The 24,901-nt window shown below is 37.5% G+C and overlaps 1 protein-coding gene across 3 annotated transcripts; it reads right to left on the bottom strand.

Moving 5' to 3' along the window:
• Positions 1 to 203: 203 nt before the first annotated feature.
• Positions 204 to 24,195, bottom strand: NAA35 (N-alpha-acetyltransferase 35, NatC auxiliary subunit). Of its 3 annotated transcripts, none has more exons than XM_064643084.1 (23): positions 24,068 to 24,195; positions 22,642 to 22,785; positions 20,973 to 21,006; positions 19,508 to 19,622; positions 18,355 to 18,429; positions 17,078 to 17,245; positions 16,611 to 16,677; positions 15,871 to 15,914; positions 15,229 to 15,279; positions 14,386 to 14,469; positions 13,483 to 13,597; positions 12,793 to 12,971; positions 11,658 to 11,717; positions 10,297 to 10,403; positions 10,000 to 10,066; positions 9,111 to 9,209; positions 7,662 to 7,840; positions 5,741 to 5,877; positions 4,613 to 4,680; positions 4,239 to 4,379; positions 2,487 to 2,609; positions 1,300 to 1,380; positions 204 to 628 (listed from the first exon to the last, which is right to left on the bottom strand). In XM_064643084.1, the coding sequence occupies exons 2-23, from the start codon at positions 22,763 to 22,765 to the stop codon at positions 569 to 571; spliced, it is 2,178 nt and encodes a 725-aa protein (XP_064499154.1). In that variant the 5' UTR covers positions 22,766 to 22,785; positions 24,068 to 24,195; the 3' UTR covers positions 204 to 568. The 3 variants fall into 3 exon arrangements, with proteins under 3 accessions (XP_064499154.1, XP_064499155.1, XP_064499156.1); XM_064643085.1 differs by lacking the exon at positions 24,068 to 24,195 and adding an exon at positions 23,483 to 23,760; XM_064643086.1 differs by lacking the exon at positions 14,386 to 14,469.
• Between the last annotated feature and the right edge of the window lie 706 nt (positions 24,196 to 24,901).

The raw sequence follows: 24,901 nt of genomic DNA, 5'->3' as shown, positions 1-24,901 counted from the left end.
ACAAAACACCTCTGAGAAAAGTGACTTTGGTAAAACAAAACAAAAATCACTGAATTCAGTGCAGTAGGAACTAAATGCCTAGTTTTCATCTGCCCTTGATTTCTGTAAAGATTGCAAGTAGAGAGAATGGTTTTATACTAAAACAAAGTGAGCAATTTTGATACAATTTAAACAAAAATATGGAAACTCACAATCTCTCTAAGTGACTTTGCTGAATGGAGAATTTTGCACGATTTTTATTCAGTCCCTAAGCCACCATTTTCTCTCAGATCACATTAATAAAAATTATGATTAACTCTGTAATAAAATCAATTAAGGTATGGCATTCTTCAACAATACAGTTGATTAAAATCAGCTTCACACATACAATGCATTAAACTTTATACAAACCACTTTCAAACAGCAGTTGTCAGATCAGATGAAGGCAGCAGACTACACATATTCCACGTAACAGTACTTGTATCCTGGAGGTCCCTTGCAGTCTGAGTGTAAGCCTAGATATTCCCTCTTACAGCTGGTATCTGCTACACAGGTATCTTCAGGTATCCTAACAATAATTTCTTGTCCTTCAAACAAGCTTCACAACTGGGAAGTATTTATGAGGAGAGAAATCAAATTCTGGAGGAACCTAGAAAGAAAAGATTTAAACATTACACAGCAGTACTACTGCATTTGATACTCATAATGAAAATACCCTGCAGACAGAAAAAAAAATCTCTAACAGCAGAAGATTGAAAAACAAATAGTCCTAGCTCTTTAAATTATTATCTGAAAAATACTCCAACCCATTTCTGGATATGTCAATCATTATTCAGCAGTGATGGCCACAAAGTTTTAGAATGCTGGTGTGCCTCTTAGGTGTGTTCCTTCATCCTTCTGTGCCTTGACTCATGCAGTGGCACTCACTAATTCTGACAGCCAGCACTCTCATGATTTTGTTCACACAAGCTGCTGATACACGTGTACTTGTTCCTGCTCTTGAAGAATATCCATATTTTTCTGTATTATCCCACATGCTTTTCCCAATTTTTTTTCCTCAAAACATTTAGAGATGCGAGTTTTTCATATTTAAATAACTACAACAAACTATTTCCAAGGGGAAAATGAATTAAGTTTCTTTTCCCTGTTCTTTTAACAGTTAGAGTAATTATGGCTTGAATCTGTTCATTTGGCTCCCAAGAGACCTGTGGTGGCTTCGCATAGAATCACAGGATCATTCAGGTTGGAAAAGATCATTGAGTTCAACATTAATGTATATAATACTATATTTTACATTCAATTCAGCTGGCATTTCCTTACCTTAGAGTCTTTCTTGTGGCCTCCTGCCAGCAGCTTCATGACCACAATATTGGGTTTTGCAACTTTTAGAATTCGACTGACCTAAACACAAAACAGCAAGTCTTCAACTGAAAGCATATGACCAATTTCAAACTATTTCAAAGATAATACTCTAATGTTTATATACTCCAACACTACAGCATTTCTCTTACAAGACCAATTGAACAGATATCACAGCATTTTGGATTTGCTGGAATAAGCAAAGAACTGGAATAATTAAATTTAATGAAAGGTGCATTTATTTTCAGTCACTTTTTATTAAATTCAACAAATCATAGAAACCACTGCTTTAAAAATTCTGGAACATAAAAATGGCAACTATGGCAGGTTTTGTAGCACTCTCACAAATAAGGTATAGATAGACTCTAGGCATCTATCTTCAACATTACAGCACCCTGAGAATGGTAAACTCAAGTATGAAACTGGTGGCTTTTTGCATGGAAGTGCTCTCGACATCCTCAAAACTACCTCTGAACTATCTTGGTTAGCCACAAGTAGACAGCTTATGTGTGAATACCATCAGGATCCAGAGAACAGGAATTGATTCCTAAATGCTCAGGAGGACCTAATCCTGTAACTATTCTTAACCTGCTCAGATGTGACAGAAAAAGCATCCTCCTTCCTCCAAAATACAGTCATAGACACTTAAGCTTTTAGGCTATGGACAAAGATGGAAAAATTCTTATCCATATTTACAGCTCAGTGCTGAGAACACTGCTCCAGGGAACACATGTGAGACTCAATGCTCTTTTCATCCTGATGATATTCAAACCTATTTTTCCCACCTTCCAAGAGTCTATCTGAATTAGTAGATTCCAGATAAGTGGGGTGGGCATGTATCAGTTAAAACAGCTATGAGAAAGGGGTTAGAAGTCAATATGGAAGAAGGAAATATGTTGCTATCCAGCGTCTAAGATCCTCAGCAAAGAGAGCTTTGGCAGCAGTGGGCACAACCTTGATTATGTTGTCTGATGTACTGAAACAGATCACTGTGCAAGATGCCACCATTCTTCTCTGTCCACTCTCTAATCAAAGCACTCAGCTTTGTTCAGCATTTTGATGAAGTACATTTTGGATCTCAAGCAGATCGAGCTGAAAACAAACACTAGTTTGAGCAAATGCTCCTTTTCTCAGTATTTCAGTCTTACCTCATTGTCTGGATTCGGAATATTCTCAAGAATCATTTTAGCTTGCTGGTAGTGTTTGCTAGCTGCCATGTAGAGATCTGATGACTGGGGAGGTGGGCTATACTTATTTAAATCAGACATTTCCTAGTGTGTTAATAGAAATATATAAATATATATTAAAATCAGTTGCCAGAAAATTTTATTTTCATCACCTGAAATGAAAGCAAATTACTATATTCAAGAAAACTTACATCAACTAAATACTATTTTAAGAATAAAAACTGAAGTTGAAAACATTCATATGAAATGGCAGAACCCAAGCAACAATGCAGTGCTCAATGACTACTTTCTAGTGCTACAAAATGCAACGAAGTTCTTATATTATTTATAAAAAAATCCTTCGCTTCAACAACTTGTCATTCATTTGCTTTAATAGTGCCATGCAGCAGGGTATGAAATTACAGGAAAAAAATAGGAGAAAAAAAAAGTATATTATGTTGTTTACTCAAATCAAGGTTACCACAAGCAAAGTGCTGAAGCTGTTCAAAACTTCATTTTATATAATTTTAATTCTTTCAACTTTTTGGTTTTTTGACTAGGGATAAAAAACCCCCACCAAACTTCAGTGACAAGGAGGAAGTCATGATAGTCTTAATTTCCACTACAGCTGTTCATAACATTAAACTGGGAAGAGTGACTGGCATACAAAATAGCACTGTTTCAGTTCAGACTAACCCCCCAAATAATAGAGGCTAATAACCAGGTAGGTGAGCAGCAGGGTTATTGCAAACACCAACTTGAATACAAGCCAACAAGGTGCTCTTATACAAGCCTTGTATAGGAATAAACAAGCAGGAGTATGGCCAGCAGATCAAGGAAGGTTATCATCCTATACTCCATATTTGTGTCTTAATATTTGAAATGCTGCATCTGGGGCTGGATCCACTCAGTTTAAGAAAGACATTGAGATACGGAGGTGGCTGGGGGATTACAGCATATGAGCCACAAGGAGAGATCAATGGACCTGGACTTTCTCAGTTAGGCAAAAAGGATGCTAATGGGTCATCTTAATTGCAGCCCACAACTACCTGAAAGACAGTTATAAAGTTGCCAGAAGGCAAAGGCTCCTTGTTAATAATGGTACACAATATAACATGAGAGGCCACAGTTTGTGGTTTGGGTAATTCAGACTGGACATTAGGAAAAAAGGAGAATAGTACAGCCCTCAATCAGGTTATCCAAAGACTTAACGGAACAGAAAAAGTAACTGCATCAGGTTAATCAAAAAAGTTAGAAAATCTCCAACCTTTGATTTTTTCAGACAAAGATAGAGCTAATGTGATCTATTATGCTACTTCAGGGAGGAGACTGGACAAAACAAGCCTCCACTGGTCCCTTCCAACACTCAATATTACTTTCAGTTTTTCCATTTGCTTGCTGCACTAATAAAAACATGCTGCTATAATTAACCACAGCCAAAAAGTCTGTCAATGGACTTCCAAGAGATTTTATTTTCATGCAAACCAACACCAGCATCTCAGACTGCCACATCAGACCAATTTTAAAAAATCTAAGCATCTAAGTTTAGTAAAAATTCAAAGCAATGTATCTTCCTTGCACATAACCAAGCTAGAACTCCTTGCCATTTGGACTTAGCTTTAGTATGAACTTTAGGACATTAAAGCTCTTTTTACAATGACAACAATGTCTAAAGCAGGTGAGTAAATGACTTCTATAAAAGCATGGACAGCACCACGTTTTAAGATTACTCACTTTAAATTGCAGGTAGTGCACTGGGGGTGGCGTTATAACACTGTTGAATGGAGCAAACCTGTGCTCATATCGAACTTGTTCACTATCCAGTTCAAACTTAGGTTTTCTTACTTTGCCATCCATATCAAATGCGATCATTGTCTAGAAGAAAAGGATAAATACAGTAAGAAGTGTTAGCTTCATGTCATATTTTGCTGCGAGGAAGATCAAAGTTATGATTTAGCTATAACTGGAAGGACAAAAAAACAGTGGAGAATTTACCATATCAAATTATAAACCTGAACCTAATTTCCAGGCCCACTAAAAACAAAGGCATGCAATGCATACATGATCCCTGTTACAAAAAAAATTGGAACAAACAGAATATAAGTTACCTTGTACATCCCAGCGCACATATTTTGGTATGCCTGACTCATGGTGATCTCCCTGCTGAGAGGACGAACTGCAAATTTCAAATAAAAAGTTTAGTTCAATTTTAGTTCAGTTTAGTTCAATATATTAATTTCAGATCAAAACAGTTTTTCCAAGTCTCCAGAAAGTGGCAAAACTCTCAACTATATTTTAAAATAACTGAAGCATCCAAAGCATGGACATGCATTTTTGCTCACCTGGCTCCTAATTACACAAAATACCTCAAGATATACTTAACATGAACACCATACTACTGTCAATGAAATAAATTGCTCAATGGTTTTTGTATGACACTATACAACACCAAACAGCCTCGAACTTACAGTCTCTAGCTGAGAGGCCTGTTTGCTTAGTTCATTGATTTCTTTTGACTTCTAAAGACTAAAAGGTTAAAGCATATTTTTACCCTAATAAGAAAAACTTTATTCTGATAGTGTTCTTGTAGGTTTCCTTCTTGCTTCCAGTGCTTAACTACTGCCAAACTGCCCAACATTTGGCACCTAACTTAATAAAGTACAGTAGTAATTTTCTGCATTTCTAGAGACAAGGGAATTCAGTGGATATGATCCTGAGCTGTTCATATCCCATTGTTTGCTCCCCTTGGAAAGAAAGCAAGGAAAAGAATGGGCAACTCACTGCTGTAAAATTAAGAAACATGCTTTAGGACCTTCTGAAGTCAAATAGAAATTACAGAAATACACTGAAAATTTAGTGTTTGAATCTAGCTACAGTCAAAAAAAGCACAATACTGCAGGAATTATAGAAGGTAGAAAGGAAGTATTTTTCAAAGATAATAGCTCTGGAACTGTTAATTACATTTCACACGATCCATCACATTAACACAACTGATGAAGCTGTAAATATGAGTGAGTTGGGTTTTTCTGAAACACCTATTTAAAAGAAAACAAATAGGAAATTCTTATGCAACAACTGACTTCTTAACTAAAAAAGTTTTACATTCAGCCTTTAAACTTTAGGACATTTTTTCTACTCATATCAGTGCTGAATCTGTAAATTTTTAATTTGAATTCTACATGGCTGCATAAAAGGGGAAAAAAAAAAGTCTCGAGTTACACTCTAGACCTAAGTACCTTTCTTCTTTTTCTTTGTTTTCTTACTACTACGTCCTTTCTGTTGCTCCTCCATTATTCTTTCCTCTGTCATTTGAGCGCTGTCAGCGCGGCTCAGTGTTGACATCAACCAGGCATAAAGGAACTCTGACAGGTACCTAGAGTGAAAATGGTTTGGAGTGTTACATATTGCAGTGCAGAATGTACTCATAATGCACATACACCTGCTCAATGCCAAGTCATCTGCTCCAAGATGTAAAGCACCTGTCCTAGTAAAGGACAGGTTTCACGGGCAATTAAAACTCTTTGTTTTGCATGGCTGAAATCAACAGATCAGTCTACCTTCCTATTCTGTTTTGTGTTTTTTTCTGTTTTAAACAAGACTTCGTACACATTCTACCACAGACAGCTCAAAGTATACAAGTTTCTTACATATTTACTAAGTGAAGTCTAAGCTTCTTATTATTTCAAAACCTATTTAAGATCAAATTTTTCTAGAACTCTTCCTTCTCCCAGCAAATGAAGTATTTTTTAAAAAAATACTATGTTAATACCTTTTCTACTTTTGCTATGCATTATTTTGAGAGACAAGATTATTACTGATTTTTTTTCAGGCATTAAAAAGCCATGAATTATTACATAAAGAGGCAAAGCCCACAGAAACACAACATCCACATGCAATTCTTTCAGATTTAAGATACATCTTTAAGAGCAATAGTGGAAGCTGATTCAATAAATATCTTGATTGACTTCAAAAGGAATAAGAGGGGAAAAAAGAGAGTAGAAAAAAATACAGATTTGGAGCACAATGAAAAATAAGTAATACTTCATAAGAAGTCACAATTCAGAAGAAAAATTACTGAGAAATTTGAGTTTCATTTGCACATTTCCCTCTGAAATTTCTTCTACTTTTTGTTCTTCGCTTACATTAAAGAGATAAAGCAGCTGACATGACAATTCCAATTAAAAGGGATTTTATTAAAATGGTAAGAGAAATACAGGCAGGTATAACAAATATTGTCTCACAAAAAATTTGGCATTACTTATTGAGGTATTACCTAATATTGCCATCTTCTGGTAACTAGTATTAATGTTCTCATTTAATACTTAATCCACTACTGAAACAACATAGAAACATAATGAAATGCACTGAAGTTTATGTAATTTCAACTATTTTAATCTCTCGATAAGAAGGCTTGCAGCTTACAAAGGATTCTTTCGGTAGCTTTACAGAAAAAAAAAAAGAAACTCAAACAAATTAGAGCAAAAAACAAACCACCAAAGTATAGAAATATTCAGCAGAGGAAGGTTCATCATCAGATTTTTAATACTAATTCAAAAATGAACCATCTGAAAATAATTTATCTTTTGGACCAAGCAATCAACTATGACAAATAATTAATGTGAATGAAAGTGGAAAAGTAAAAAGTATTTTGTCTCCATGTAGTGCAATCATTTTCACTAAAGGCAGACGTCTCTTCAAATATATTCACAGAATAAGATGTTAACTAACTAGTCAATTTTCAAATTACAGTCATAACTTAAAACTGGAGACCTTTTCAAAAATACTAGAGATCAACAAGACTAGTGATCTTGGTACTATAACAACATAAAAGAATAAAAGAAATCGCTTTTCTCCTGCATGCTCTTGTCTGCCAAAAGTCAACATATTTTTCATTCATTGTCTATACAATTGTTTTAAAAAGCTAAAGAGAGAGTCAATTACTATTTCAGGAAAAAAAATACACTACTTAGTAAGCCTAGAAAAGAGACTAACAACATTTTTTTCTCCTTCTGTAATATTATAAATAGATAAACCAAACAGTGTTGAGCAACCTTGAGATTATAAAATCATATTTGGAGTCCCTCCGTCAAATATTTGCAATTATAGCTCTGTGGGAGCATCCCTCCTTGAACAGCTGCCAATAAAGAATCTTCTTACCAATATATGTAGTAATATTCATGCATACTGTAAAGTTCCAACTCAAAGCCACTGAGAAGATACTGTATCATAATACGAAGGTTATGATATAGGACCCAGGTGCCCAAGCAAGCCAAATGTTGTCTTTGTGGTTCCTGCTTCAGTAACATACTATGAAGCGCTGCATCTACTTTCTCTGCCTATCAATAAAAAGACAGCAAGGTAACAGACGGGGAGGAAGAACATTTGACTGAAACAATATCCAGGTTCTGCCAGAAATAAAATCCTAACAAAATCTGAATACAACTTGGGTCAGTAAAGTCATGCTCCAGATTACAAGACTGAAATATGCCTTTACAGATACTGCCACTTCTATAGTCTAGAACTGTCAGAAAACTGGAAAGATATTCACATAATTAAATTCTGCTGCACAGATTAACAATATTCAAATAGTAGTGTAGCAAGAACATTAGGTATTTTAAATTTCAAATTTTTAAAGTATTGGTATCTAGATCATTAGCAGTCACGTGAGCACTGAACCCATTACACACTGTTGTTTATTTTTCTATATTGGCAATAATTACTTCTCTCTCTTTTTTTTTTTAGCCTAGCTGCATTGAAACATTAAATTTATTTGTAAGCTTAACATGCAAGAAACAGGATGTGTCCCATCAGATTAACTAAAATATTGCTAAGACCAATTTTGTCCTAAGAATTGTATGGAAGACATGAAGTCTCCCACAGTTGGAACGTTAACAGTAGTCCTGAACAGAACAATTCATGTAACTGGCTACAAAATGAAAAACCAGTGTCTCAGCTGCAGTACTGTAACAAACTCAATCAAACTATCTTGAGAAAAGCTGGAGCACACAAAATTTCATCCCCACCTTCAAGGTCCTCAATTGTTCTTACTGTGCATATCTTGGGAAATATTTTATTATTTTATGACTCTCGCTGCTGGAAAAAGATTTCCAGCAAGTGAAAACATATTTTTAACTCATGATTCCCTTCTCATTCTTCAGAAATGTTCAAAATCAGTCAGAGCACGTATTTTGAAGGGTTATTTTTTACTTTTGCAGTTTACATCTGACATAGCTATAAGGCTAAGTTTTCAAAGGTATATTGTCAGCATGGCTTGTCTATCTCCCCCTGGTTATATCTTCCAGACTGACAGTCACAAGCAGGATAGAGACTAAATGCAGTGGAGTTACCATCACATTACATCACAACAGGTTTCCCTGAAGTCTACGTACTGGACAAAGTTAATCTCAAAAAATGTAATGTTTTTGTTAACAGATCTAACAGAAATCCTACTGATTTCTTGGGCTAAATTTTAGGAATCCTTGTCCTAAAGATTTTAGGACAAACAGAGGACTTGCTTCATGCAGCTAGGATCTAATACCACATGCTTCACTCCAGTAGGAAGATATCTGGAAAGAAACTTTACTGGCCTGCTGCCTAGGACATTACCTCATCCTGTAGGGTGGCAAATTCCTCAAGAATGTGACCCAGTTTATCTCTCTGACGAGCTCTATTGTGTCCATGGATTTGAATCAAACTACAGAATGGCTGAAAGAAGCAAAGCATCATTTTAAATTATCAACACAACTTTGAAAGTAAAGGAGGAGTACTATGATGTCTATTTAGACACCTGCTCTATATATCTGTATCAGGAGGTGTGTTACTTAACGCTCCCTACAGAGCGCAAGCAGCAGGAAAGCAAGGTCTCTGGAGGGATGCAAGAACCCATATCTCTGTACACAAGTCAACGTGAGATTGAGTGAGCATCCTTTAGGAATGTGATCAGAACAAAATGCCTGGTGTAAATGAGATATTTCTTATGCCTAAATCCATGCACCTAGGTGGTCAATGGCACTTAGTGACATGGTTTAGTGGTGGACTTGGCAGTGCTGGGTTAGACTCGATGATCTTAAAGAGGTCTTTTCCAACCTAAATAATTCTGTGATTTTCTTGAGATTTTTACCGTGCCATATTCAACAACTGAATCTTTTAAAACAAGTTTTTAAAAAAATTAAATTTGAGAGAAGGTAAAAATAACTTTGTTTTTACACATGCTATGCATTTGTTTTGTTACATGAAACTACCTTGTAAAGAGGTAGAAGGTGCAGATTTTTAACAAAGTAAAATGTTAAATAAAAATCTAGAAGAAGAACACAGGAAAAAAGCATCAATAATTAGACTGGCTTTTTAAAAAGTGTTACCATTTTAAAATGGCCAACTTCTGCAATTTTGCCATCATGTCAGGTATCTAAATTAATTGGTCTCATGTTCAAATGTATGCAAATCTTCAAGGTGTTCATATACACATAAACATGCTGTAACTTGAATGATCACTTACCCGAACACAATGTGTCACAAAGGAATCAATGTAGTCCTTCGCCTGGTGATTATTATAAAGACAACATCTAAAAGAGAAATATCCATGTACATACATACTTTTATAAATGTCATCAGTCTAAGTAGTACAAAATTAAAAAAGGAACAGCAACAGTTGCAGCAACAGCAACTGACTCCTTCATACATAATCACTAAATACAAAATTAATATTTTTTTGTGCATTTGTCCTTGCTCTTGTAAGCAGAAATATTTTTTCAACAGAGATGTAAACAAATGTGTAAACTCAAGATCCACTTACTTTGGAGAAAGGACTGGAGGACTGACAAAAGACCTTAAAGCATCTTTCACCATGTCTTGCATGAGGTGAGTGCCAAACACCTTCTTATTATCTACTAGGAAGGTTGTCTGAAAGTAAAAATGTGTTTTTAGGAATGTATTTTAAGTCAAAAGTAATGCACTAGGAATTACTAATAGAAAGCTCTTACAGTATATATTATATATAAGAAACTTGTAAGATTCCTTTTAGAATTGAAATGGTTCAACTAGGTCCAAGGCTACAGACTCAGAAATAGAGGCATATTGAGATCTGACACTTTTATGGTATTCCCAGGACAAAAAGTAGCTCTGCTACTTGCGTAAGACAATGCACGCAAAATTATTTTATTTCTTCCACTTTGAAGATGATAAATCAGACAGATATTTCTGAAGATTGGCATGAAATAGATTATCTGCCTTCTCTGGAGGCAGATAAAAATAAATCTACAGACTACTGCAGACTTTTTTCTACCCCAATGGATACTACTGCTTTCATTGGTCATGTCTGATCCTTATTTAACTTCCCTCCACAAGCGCTGTGCCCCTTTCTTACATGTTTCTTCAGCAGTTGGAGATAAATCTCTGCACCCACAAGGACCACACAAACTCATGTGGCAGAAAGGCAGAACACACACACTATGAACACATTCTACTTGCCAATAGTTATATTCCACTGGCTCTATACATGGCTTAACAGGGATCAAATGTAAAGAAGTTCTGACATCAAGGGACACCCTACTATAATCAAAACCTCCTAAAAGGAATTATTTATTCAGAACTGAGGAATGCACTTTTAAGGTAAGTAAAGCAGTGAGAAGTTCTGCACTAGCCATCAGGTTTACTGTTGTAGCAATAGAGGCCATCTATACATTAAATTCTGTCCAAATGGTGATGAATACAAACACTAGCCCCAAACTAAGACAGCATGTGGAGAACAGTATAAAAATGTATGTACAGGCACAGCATTATGGCAGTGAAAAATTTTAACACTTTCTGTTTTAAATTAGCATGTGTTAAAATGATCTAAGCAACAGTATTTAAAAATGTTTTAAAATATTAGATCAGATCATAAGCCTCCATGTATACAATCAGAGAATGCTTTGCATTGGAAGGGACCTTAAGTATCACCTAGTTCCAACTCCTCTGCCATGGGCAGGGACACCTTCCTGGCCCTGAACACTTGATGGGGCATCCACAACTTCTTTAGACAACCTGTTCCAACTCTTCATCATCCTCACAACAAAGGTTTCCTTCCATAATACCTAATACTTAAACATCACCAGAAAATCCATATTTATAATGAATGCAAAAGTATTTTATTCAAAGACATAGATTAGGACTTGCCTGTAACAGGGATCTTGAAAGAACACATGGTGATTGCTCACTAAACTCACAGAAGAAGTCCTAATTTATATTTAGGAAAAAAAAAGACAATTCATGTTAATATGTCAGTTTAGCTATGTATATATAAACACACAGAGTGACATTTTTATACACACACACACATTTGCATCTCTTATAAACACATATATGTAACTGTGTAGATACACCTATATTTTGTATAAAGTACATGCAAACATAACATAGCTTATACAACTTGTAAGAAAGTGACCATGAATAATTTGAACAGAACAGATTATGAAGATAAAATCCATTTTTTTCTGCAATTACTTGTTATTTAATAGAACAAAAAGGTTTCTGAATTTTCAAATGTAACAACTGGAAAGATGATTATAGTACAGAAGAAAACCACTGTGAGACCTTTAAGATCTTGACATGACCAAACCAGGTATTGAACAAAACTGTAATGTTTAATTGATACCAGATGCTTCATGCAAACACTGCTTTAATTAATTTAACGGGAAATAGGAAGACAAAAGATCTTTTTTGATCTTTGAACTTATTTAACTGTGTCTGTTTTCTCAGTCAGTGACCACACGTGTAGTAAAAAATATTTCAAGCATTCAAGTGTCTTCTCATAATTGTAGGCAGTAACTGAGAGTAACATCACCTACTCAAGAAAAAACATAAGCAGGTGCTTAACTTTATGCCTATCTAGGAAATTACACACTTAAACAAGTGTGTATTAAGTGCTCTCATGTTGTAAGCACATTCGCAGAGTATGCTTAATCAATCTGAAAAAATCAGGCATATAGCAAAGAATTACAATCTAATGCTATAAATGCAGCTCTTCAACCAAAGAAACTTGCTTGGCCTCTACCACTAACATGTATAATTACCTCATAAATTACAGGAAAAGTGGGAGGTTTGAGAGGAGAAAAGGTCTTTGTCAAAAAAAGAAAAAAATATCAGGAAAGACAGTAAACTTTGGAATTGTACACTACGAGAAACACCAAATACATATACAGCGTTCAGTTTTCTCTCCAGTGAGCAACACCATGCATATGTGAAATGATTTTTTGCAAGTTACATTTTCAGATCTTATATTTGGCAATAAGTAAGAAATATTAATGCTTACCAGTATACAGTGCAAATTAGTTAAGTTGACTACTTCACATACAGTTTTTATTCGGTCTATTAGTTTGGAAAAATAACTGACCATTTCTTCCCTTTTAATTATTTTTGCATATCGAGGGAAAGTTGGTGGCAGCAATCTCTGATTAACCAGGGGCTCAAAGCCCATCATAATAGGATGATCTAATGAAGGAGAAAGGGATAGAGACAGAGAAAAGGTGCATATAAGCCATGTTTTCGGAACTTACTTCAAACTTGCAAGTATAATACAAATAATTCAACTGGCCAAAATGACGTTTTTATCTGTGAGTTAACTTACAGAGACTCTAACTACCCAATTAAGACACTGATTACTATTCAAAAAAAACCCTCAACCCTCCACACATACCTGTAGAAACAGTGAGGTGCTGTTCCCTATTTTAAAATAACATATGCACTGATTTGAAGTGCAATGCACTTAACCAAAAGTTCACATTATCTCTGGCTATGAATTGACAGTATTGCTTTCAGGAGAACCACCATTTAGTGAAATAAAATTAAAATCAAAGAATGCAAATGTGTAACAACTTGTATAATGAGTGTTATTATTTCAAAGTAAACAGTGATTTTAACTTCTTTTAAATACACAAAGATATTTACATTTATGAAGAGAGCATATTTCAGAAAGGAAAAAATGGTATAATTTGATACATACCTCCTTTAGTGGTATCGTTCTGTGCCTGCATACCGTGATGCAATGAATTGTGGATAGCAGAAAGCAAGTCAGCTGCCTGAGTCATTAGTTTCTGAGCTTCCACAACTGCACTCATCTGAAAGGCAGGAAACAATTATTCACATTATGAACCAACATATTTTGACTATATAACTAATGCTAGTATAAGAAAAAAGAATATTAGGGTTCTGATGTTCTTATACAACCAATTCTGAACAATAAATGTAACATTTCTGCGCAATAACATTCTTTCTATTTTACATATCAATACATACATTCAACACTGTATAAGACTTTACAATAATTACAACTGGCAGTCTTTATTCACTATGTGAAAGACTACTCTTTGGGAGCACGTGATTCCATCCCTTTGCCTTAACTCACGAAGTTCCTTCCCCTTTCAGCAATAAGGAAATCATATATTCAAAAAAATAGGCAAATTTCATGGAATGCTATTTTAATTCCTCTTCTCAGACCAAAGATGTCTAGGTACAAATTCAGTATCGCATGCAAGGAAAAGCTAATAGTTCTTTAGAGATGGGCAAAACACTTCAATGTCAGGTAAATCCATAGGAGGGGACTGAAATCAAGTAAGAAAAGTTTTGTTCATGTGTGTGAAAAGCATAATTTGAAATCCATAAATATTTTTAAGTGTTTTACAATGAATACTCTGTCTTTCTGCAAGGCCATATTAACGTCAGCTACTAGCCTTCCCTGTGTTTGAACAAAAACTGAATGTTTGCCGCCGTAAGGCCTTTTTCAACACTTTACCTGCACCCCCATCAATTCAAATCTCCTTAATCTAGAGAATAATTGCCTGATCTTCACGAAAATGATTATTTCACAAGATCACAACGTGAACACAGAAACACCAAATGAACATACCTCTTTTTTTGTAAATGCTATTAGAACAGTCAGCAGTACCCGGGTAAACTTGACTCTGCTGAACACAGCTAAACATTGTTGATGCTGTAATAAAATTATACTGCTAATTACTAAGCAATAGGCATTAAATCTAGAATCATAGAATATACTGAATTGAAAGGGACCCACAAGGATCAGCCAGCCCAACTCCTGGCCCTGCACAGGAGCACCCAAAGAATGACACCACATGTCAAGAATGTTGTCCAAACACTTCTTGAACTCTGTCAGACTTGGTGCTGTGACTTCCCTAAGGAGCTTGTTGCAGTACCCAACTACCCTCTGCATGAAAAGTCGTAAAGTCGTTTCCTAATATCCAGCCAAAACTTCCCTGACCCAGCTTCAGGCCATTCCCTCAGGTCCTGTCACTGACCACTATGGAGAAGAGATCAGTGTCTGCCCCTCTTCTTCCCCTCACAAGGAATGCAATGAGGTCTCCCCTCAGTCTCCTCTTCTCCAGGCTGAGCAGACTAAGTGACCTCAGCTGCTTCTCATATGGCTTCCCCTCAAGGCCCTTTACCATCTTCACTGCCCTCCTTTGGATGCTTTCTAAGAGCTTTATAACCTTTTTATATTGTGACACCCAAAACTGCCCAGAGGACTCCTGCCCTCCCTGCATGAACTGTCACACCAACTGCCTCAGCATGCCCTGGCTAATGTGCCTGCTCTGTTTGCCAGCTCTTCCACATGTTACTGGTTGATCACACTTCCCAGGCTGCTTTTTATATGCAGGGGTGTGGTTCTATCACATTTAGATCTCCCATTTACATCCAGGAAATCCAGGGGAAAAAGCAAACAATTAATTACTTCAAGTTCAACTTCTGGATCTCTCTCTTCTCCTTGTCGACTTCGAGTGCTCTAGAAGGTAAAGAAGTTTCAAATAATTTATCAAGAATTGCAAAGGCAACCTACTGATAAAATCCCTTTACCCTCTCCAGAACGTCCATCTGTTAAATAACCCAAAAATCAGTTCTCAAGTTCAAAATTCCTTAATATATAGTCCAGGTATTTGAATGACTCTCCTACAGTATTGAGATGTACCTCAGTAAACTCTGCAAATAAGCAAGGAAAGTGCATGAGCATTTTATAGTGTAAACTGTGGTAAAGAAAAATTACATAACTTCTTTAACATTACATAATATATCTGCCTAGAAACCAGAAGTTACATTCATCCTTTCTGTGCCCCAGCCCAGTGTTATCTTCTACATATGATTCCACCTTCTACTAGTGAAGCAACTACTAAAGAGTACAGAAAAGTCTGAAGACTTCACTATCTTTAGCTAAAAGTCACACTAAAAGCATGTTACACAAACTATTATGGCAGTTCTTCAAAAACCCCACCATTTAATGACACAAACCTCCTGCATTCCTCATAATCCAACTCCCTCTCCCAAACCTATGTTAAGTACACTTGAAATATAATTGACAAGGTGAATGTGAAAACAATACCTTCACTCGTCTTTGCATGTCCTCTTCTACATCTTTCAGCATACCTGGAAAAAGTCACAGAAGAATTAAAAGCTGAGAAGCACTCCCATGCGCACCTACAGCACCCAGAGGAAAAAAGTTTTGAGGGGAAAGTCAAGTTTAGGAGTGCTTTATATTAGCCAGAGACTAGACAAAAAATGTTCTTGTAGGGATGGGTAGGGATGTCATGCAACAACTGAAAAATCAGAGTATAGACCAACTGATTCAAAGCTAAAGTGTTCACAAATTTCTCAAAAATAAATCAATAGCAAACTAATGTAGGTATGAAAAAAGGTGCATCAAAAGACTAAAATGCATACTTATGTACCTAATAACATACGTATTTATAGTTGTAGAACTACTAGATTGCACTTTATTCTAAAGCAACCTGTTTTGAAGACAACAAATTGTAAGGCAAAAAAGCAGAATTCAAGCAGCGCACTTTACAGTCACCTGTATCCATCTCATGATGAGCTCATGCCCAGTCACTTTGTCATTGTATCTAAAAGCACTTCTTTTTCTCATAACAATTAGACAGCTGAATCTTTTCTTCAAGGAAAAATAATTTGATCTCTTTTTACCTAGTCAGCAATTTCCATATGACTAATAGAAAAACTTAACAGCTGAGACTCATACCAATTCATCAGGTGTGGCTGAAAGTAATCAGATGCTCAAAAGAGAAAGTGACTGATGGACAGATATGCAGAAAGCACAAACTGTACCTGTAACTCTAAGATCTGTCACACTGTTGGCCATTTTAAATCCGTAAGTCATTGACTGAAAATCTTCCTGAAAAAAAATAATCAAGGAAAATACGTAGTGAAATATAAAAAATTGTAGCTACATTATCAGGTTAGGATTTGGGATTGTCTTTTTGTTTGTTTTCGGTTTTGGTGGGTTGTTTTCCTCTTGGGTTTTGGGTCTTTTGTTGGTTTTTCTTTTTTGGGGGGATGGGTGGGTGTGTGCACAGGGTGTGCTTTTGTTTAACTCCGTCAAGTATAAATGTCCAGTTTTATTCTATGCAACTGAATATACTCAATGGCTTGGGTGACTTTCTTGCCCAAATCCAGTTTGAGGTAACTATTTTCTGCATAAATCCTTAATACCAATATGCCTTTCATATTTTCATCAAGTGACATCCTACCAGACTGTTTATGTACTTAACCATAGGAGATACTAAAACACATACCTCCTCAAAAACAGCTGCTTTGTTAACCTTTTCTCTGGCAATATCACAGATTTTTAGGATCCCAAGAGCAAAAGCCTTCATAGCAGGATCTTCTATGAAGTCTGGATTATGAATATAAAGGCAAGTGAATACTGTCTGTGCCAAGGAATGTCCTTCTAACCATGTTATCTAGAGAAAAGAAAATTAGGTGTTTTACTCATGACAGTCAAGTCCTCATTTTTATAGATCCATTCTTTTTCCATCTTACTGTGCTTCAAAGACTCATTAAAGAACTCCTTACTATGGCAACTTTCCATCTACCAAAAAAGGGCAAATGAAGGTGTTTCAACCTTTATCCATCTGATGGCTGTGGCAGATAATAAGTTACTAAAGCCTATAACAAGCCTAAAATTCTAGTGTTCAATAAAGTTCAGGTCTAATCTCTGCAATCTAGACATGACATTAAGTTAAGAGACCATCAGATTTAAAAGCTTTTTCTATACAAATACTGAATGAAGAAATGCAAGTGGCTATGAAACGACTCACTAATATTCTGCATGTTCTTTCTCTTCTGTGACTTAGAGCTTCTTTCACAATCCCCCCTCTCTACTTTCACATTGCTTTAAGCTACAGGGAAAGCTTCCGTAATCTAAATTTAAATTTCTAAAGTAGGACCATATTTTTAATATGATCACTGTCCCTTTTCAAAAAAAGTGCACTTCAGGGGCTAGGGGCAGAAGACAAATTACATTACACCGTATCAGATGTACAGTCATCCTTAGATGTCTTTTGGACTAAACTGATTTGAAATGTTTTAAAAAACAAAGTAATGTTATGGATATAATTTTAAAGGGTAACTGAAAATTAGTATCATTTACTGAGGTAATTAAAACACATACCTAGGGAAAAAAATTCACAATTAGCAAGTAAGTGATACTTTACTTGTTTTTTCTAAATGGATTTATTTTCATTCTTCAAAATGCCCCTGTAAGCTCAGCCAATTATGGCTGTACAGAAAGGAGCAACAAAGTGCTACAAGTTACTGCACACTCGGCTTCCAACACAGTCAAACACCAAAACACAGTAGGCAATCGGATAACGCACATTCATAAAACAAGAAACTATAAAACCTTCTTTTAAATAATTTAAAATTATTCATATTTCCTATAGTAAAACAACAAGAAATCAATATTATACCTTTTATAATAGCCAATGCAAATAACTAAGTGGAAATTAAAATAAAATGCATATATTTTCTAAGCCTAACCACCTAATTTGAAGAACAGAGAAATGCTTACCAAACAACAAAAACACGTATCCATTATTCCTACCAGCTCAGGTGAAGTGAGATCCTTTATTTTAATGGTGCCATCCTTAAAAAACAAGGAAAAAACCCTAAACACTATGGAAGCATATAGGCAAAATACAACTTATTTGTACAGCCAAAAATTAAAATTTTCTTAAGATTTCAGAGTAATTGTATGTCACTAGCTTTACTGATCAGCTTCACAATGTCTCAAATTCTGAAAAACTTTGCCTTCCTATCATTGTGTTAAACATTGAACAAACATAAAGCTACTCAAAGAGAATGCTAAAGTACCATTTCTGACTTATAAATAGACAATAGAAGTTTAAAACCAGTTAACTGTCAACACTAAAATCACAAAATAGTATGTATAATCATATTAAAGATTGAACAAGGGATAATATGCAGGACCAATTCTTTGAAAACTGCTTTTTAAACTGCAAACACTCGTACAGTTTTACTGTCAGGACCAAAAAGGCTGCAGCTGTACTCTGATCATTTTATTTGTCCAGTGCATACAATCCTGCATACATTCTAAGTTCTCTTAGTCCATTTGAAACAAAGTCCACCATAAAAAATAATTTTGCCTTTGAGTGCATTTTTTTTTCCCCAAAATAACAGAAAGTCTTTCAATCTGCCCTAAACCAATTTATCTTGACCATAAATCAAAAGTTAATCACTACTGTCAATGTTGTCAAATTACTCAGCTTGTGTTCAAAGCTAATAAACTGATAATATCATGAAGTGTTAATTCTGACTTTTGTAAGGAAGCTGGCTTCCATTCAGCTAAATAGGGGCTAACAAACACATCTTCACATAGAAGACACATTTTGGGAATGCATAGGGTGACTTGCAAAACCATTTCTAAAATATATTTACTTGAGTTATCAATACACAACAGTTTCACAGTACTTTTCACTGAAGAGTTAGCATCATGACAATGCAGGAAACAAAATTAAAAAAAGAAAAAGTAAACATCACAAGCTATTTCTTACTTTATTTTTTTTTATTACCCAAAATTAAAATAAAAAAACAAGTAAAGATTGAAAACATTAATTATGCTGAATTATGCTTAACTGTAATTTGATAAAACTGTATCATATTTTCACAGACAGGGTATGCAAAACTAGGAAATTCACACGAACCTTAATAGCTTGCTCAAAGTTAAGAACCTTTCTGTTAACTTGGTTTCCAATCATCCCAGCATCCATCTTGGGATCCATCATTTCAATGGCAGACATGGCTTCAAAGAGACCAAAACTAAGAACACAGATTAAAAAAAAACATGCTGAATGTAACTGTTTTATACAAAACAGTCTTCAAAAACTAATGTAAAAGCATATGATGACAAACTGAGTACACTAGATTCTGACCACAGACAATAAGGTATGTGAACTTTAGTACTGATCTTCAGAGATCATGGTTTTCAGATCATCACAACTTGAGGATCTCTCAACAAGTCAGTAGGAAAACAGATAGCTGAAAGTAGAAGAAAACTATTTGTCTTTCTTTAAAGCTGAAAACCACTCCTGAGCTAAATATCCCACTACTACATCTATGCATACTTGTTTCTATACACCTCATAATGACAGCACCTTTTTAAAGATCACCTAACATAATAAACGAGTATTAACTGAACAAGCTGTTCTTTATTACACCACATCCAAAAAACCAAATAAGATACGTCCCCCACAAACTAATGACAATATATATCTGACACAGGCTAGCATATTCAGCAGTATATTGAACTTGCAGTCAGGGCATAGGAGCTTGCAGAAGAACCACATCAAATAAAGACAACTATAGAAAAAGGGGTACAGTGTCTCGCTTCTGGTACATATGACATTTATCAGAACTGCTGCACGAGTCTTTATAATCTAAAAAGGTTATTGCATGTGGCACACTTAAATTCTGAGAAGTGGATTTGCTCTGAAATGCTGTTATGTATAAAATTAAACCTGAAAATGTGCTTTAATTCTACAGAGCATGGTGACATCCTTGCACATATTTTTGAACAGGTGTGCTTCTGTTTTCTGAGCTATTAGTCTCAAATAAGCACTTTTTGCTTTATGCAAGTGAATAGATTCGTGTGGCTAAACAATTTAATCTTTTCTTTAATGAATTCAGCAAGCCTTTCGCACATGCTTTTTTTTGAAATATACTTTTTCTCAATCTGTAGAGTTCTCACTTTCTGTTTTACAATGTCATTTAAGTTATATTAAAGCATGTGGATTGTTCATACTAAACTTGATAATGACATCTGAGGCAACCAAATTAAAAGTATTAAAGTCTTTCTGGTATTTTTTTATAAAAGCACGTCCACATAAAATAGTTCAATAGGTTCAGAAGTGTCATCACCACTGATCATAAGATGTGCAATGAACTTCTAAAATGTATTGATTCATTGAAAATGTCATGTTATACTGACACCATGAGAACTGTTCAGCATTCATACATGTGCAGCTTATACATACTGCTGAGGATAAATGATACTCTGAATACTTCAAATATTTTATTTGAAATTTAAAAAAGATTAGTTACCAGGAAATATTAACATACTTGAACTGATCCTACCTAAAAATGAAAAAACTATCCCCCATGCATACTTACAGCTTGTCATGAAGCAGTTCTCCTAACTTCAGTTCTATAAAGGAACAGGACAGAATAAACAGTTACAATCATCCTGCTAGCATAACTTTTCCAGCATAGTCTTGTCACTCACCAAACCCTCTGATGCTAAGAAACAAGGTCTGGGAAGCAGATCAGACATTTCTATTCGACCCTCGTTTGCTTCTACTTACAAAGCACTTTCAAGACTGAAAGACTATAAGAAACCCAGTGGTTCAGAGTCTGCCCTCATTTCTCTCTGTTATTCTAATAGTTAAAAGAGAGTTTAGAATTACTAAACACCCTGTGCAGTTGCAGTCCAGAAACCTGATATCCTGGGCTGCATCAAAAGCAGCATGGCCAGCAGGTAGAGGGAAATGATTCTGCCCCTCTGCTCTGCTCTCGTGAGACCTCACCTGGAGTGCTGCGTCTAAGTCTGGGGTCCCCAGCACAGAACACCAGGGACCTGTTGAGTGACTTCAGATGAGAATAACAAAAATGACTTGAGGGCTGGAGCACCTTTCCTATGAAGACAGGCTGAAAGAACTGGGGCTGCTCAGCCTGGAGAAAAGACAGCTCCAGGGAGACGTTCTAACAGCCTTTCAGTACCTGAAAGAGGGCTACAAGAGAGCTGACAGGACTTTTTACAAGGGCATGCAGTGATAGGACAAGGGGGAATGCTCTTAAGCTAAAAGAGTTTTAGATATTTGAAGAAATTCTTCACTGTGAGAGTGGTGAGGTATTGGAACAGGTTGCCCAGAAAAGTCATGAATGCCCCATCCCTGCAAGCATTTAAGATGAGGCTGGATGAAGCTTTGAACAACGTGTTCTGGTAGGCGATGCTCCTGTTCATGGCAGGGGATTTGTAACAAGATGGTCCCTTCAAACCCAAATCATTCTATGATGATTATTCTATGAAATAGCAGCATGAGCTGTTTCCTGTGCTCCTTTGTGCAGGTGTCTTAATCTTTTCCAGGGGAGACTACTGAAAGGCTTGCTTTTCCTCATTACTTTTAAAGAAGTCTTTAGATACATTTGATAAGTATACAGATATAAGTAATATACAGAAATTATCTGATGGCATACAGAAATTGTGTTTATCATCATGTAACAATGCATGTGGTAAGCTGCAGTTTTGTATTTATTTTTCACTACTGTCATCATTAAATCAGTTGAAGAACTGTAAACTAGCAGTAGCATCTAACAACAATAAAGGCACTGTTTAAATGCAAGCAACTATTTCCCTGTTACTGGGATGCATTACATCATTTCAGAAACTCAGCCTTGCTTCAGAGATGACAAGATGAATTAAATGAATTCTTGGACCCTATAGATCCAAAAATATACAGGAAAAAAAGTCTTGATTCCGCATGCATGAACAATATTTCCACTTGGCAGAAGAGATAAGAAGAAATCTTTGCAAAGGAAAAAAAGCAGGTGAAAAAATGTGTAAGACAAAAAGTGAATTAAAAAGATATTTATGTAATATGGAAAAAGGAGCAAGGTGGGGTGGTTCTGGCATTTCTATCCTCACAGTTAACACAGAATCAATGTAGCTCATTCATCTGAGGCTTGAATCTGGGTCAAACTATAGACCAGAAGACCTCAAATCACTATGCCTGGTACTCCAAAGGATTCCAAGTTTTCTGAGAACACAAGGAATACAACTCACCTCTACAAGCTTCTTCAAAATCCTGGGTTATATCTATCCAGCTTGTATTACTCTTTTCCATCTTGTCAGGCATACCGAGTTCCCATCCTGAATCATCATCTTCTACTGAAGCTTTCATAACCATGATGCTGCACCTTTAAATCCCTACCAGAGACACCGTACATTTCCACAAATTAGAGAAAGTGCTTCATGGGAATATCTTTTTTCAAGAATTAGGTGAGAAAGAGATACTTACTAACCCGATTTTATTTAAACAGCTACTGTCACATAAAACCAACAAATCCAACCTTACTAATAGAAGAATATTTTAAAAAATCATTTTCTTATTCATCATTTCTCTACAACTAGCCTGTGGGCTGTGAAACGTCAAAACCTAAGGACACCAAAACATCAGCTGTACAGAGCCACATAGTGTACTGTCAAATTAGAAATAAAATAGGAAGCATAAAGAAGTCCTCCCTTACAACAGATGCAGATATCACAGGGATTTTTTGTTCTTTTATGCTATTAAACTGTACATCCTCCTATTGTCCTGCAAAACGAATTAAAAACAGGGAACTGTAAAACTGATCACAAGCGAGTGTTATTCATATGAAGTGTATTCGAACGAATTTGTGAAGGAGGGTTTATTTCCTCTGATTTCTTCAGCAGAAAGCAGTATCAAAATTACAGCTCGAATGTTAAGCAACTTCAGAGTGGAACACAGGTCTTAAAGTCCGCCGATCAGTTCTTTCGAACTGGTTTTGTGCTTTCTCAACCTCCCAGCATGCGGGGCAGCCCCGAGGAATTTCATGCCTTCGCGATCAGCCTGCCTGTGAGACACCAGCAACGCTGAACTCACCTCATGTGCCTCACAAGAGATAACTGGGAGCAAGGCAAGCTCTGAACAGCTTAATCACAGCCGCCACGGAAGCTTTGAACAAAGGCCTCCGTGGCAGGAGACCGCCCGGGCATGGGGAATTAACACAAACAAATGGGGAGCGGGGGCATCGAAAGGCCTTTGAACACCAGCCCAGGGGTCCCCTCGCCCCAGCTCCCCGCCAGGGGCGTCAGGATGGCATCAGTTCTCAAGAGACCGCAGGGACTGCCAGGCTCAGCAGGCTGGGATGAGGAAATACGTGGGAAAACAATTAAAATAAGTTAAATTAAATTCCCCACTGGATTTCGGGACATTTAGGCCTCCTGGGCTCTCCTCTTCCAGCAGGTCCTCCGAACTCTGGCCGCTGCCAGCACCGCGCAGCTCACCGGGGGCACCGGGAACTGCCGCCCGGCCGCACGGCTCCTCTGCCCCGCCGCAGGGGAAGGGCCAGCGCGCCGCCCGCCCCGGGGCACCGGCACCGCCGCCGCGGACTGACTCCATCCCTCCGTCCCTCCGCGAGTCTGGCTCTGCCTGCGCCCCCCACCCCGCGCCCTCCCCGGGCCTCACCCGCTCTGCGCCGTTCCGCCGACAGCCGGACGCGCCTGCCTGGGCCGCCCGCCTGGGCCGCCGCACACGCGCACACCCACGGTCGCCGCCACCACCCCCCGCGGCCAGGCCCCAGCGCCCCGCGCAGCCGCACACGTGACGGCGGGCGGGGCAAGAGCGGCCGGCGCGCCGATGATCAGCGCCGATGATAAGCGCCTGGGGGTGGGGGGAGCAGTGGCGGCTCCACCCCTTTCGGTGTCGGCCCCACCCCTTTCGGTGTCGGCCCGGGCTCCCTGAGGCCCGGGTGGTGCGGGAGGCGGCGGGAGGAGGGCTGGTAAGGGGCCTGAGGGCGTGCGGAGACCGCCAGGGGGCGAGTGCTCTTGCTCAGCCGCTCAGCGAGTGCGGGGCTTCAGTCTCCGGGTCTGTTGCGAACTCTGTATAAATATCTAAAGGGGGAGGGACAAGAGGATGGAGCTAGGTTCTGTTCGGTGGTGCCAGGCAACAGGACAAGAGGCAACGGGCAGCAACTGATGCACAAGAAGTTTCACCTAGACACGAGGAAGAACTTCCCTACTGTGCAGGTGACAGAGCACTGAACAGATTGCCCAGAGAGGTTGTGGAGTCTCCCTCGCTGGAGATGTCCAAGAACCGTCTGGACGCAATCCTGTGCCATGTGCTCTGGGATGACCCTGCTTGAGCAGGGAGGTTGGACCAGATGACCCACAGTGGTTCCTTCCAACTTCACCCGTTCTGTGTTTCTGTGAGCCGCTGCCGGCGGGGGCGCGGCGCCGCCCCTGCGGTGCCCATCCGGGCCGGGCTCCGGTGCCGGCCGATGCCCGCCCAGTGCGGGTCAGG

Source organism: Pseudopipra pipra, chromosome Z, assembly GCF_036250125.1.
Source record: "Pseudopipra pipra isolate bDixPip1 chromosome Z, bDixPip1.hap1, whole genome shotgun sequence".
Classification (NCBI taxonomy): domain Eukaryota; kingdom Metazoa; phylum Chordata; class Aves; order Passeriformes; family Pipridae; genus Pseudopipra; species Pseudopipra pipra.
This window is presented reverse-complemented; position numbering and strand designations above follow the sequence as displayed.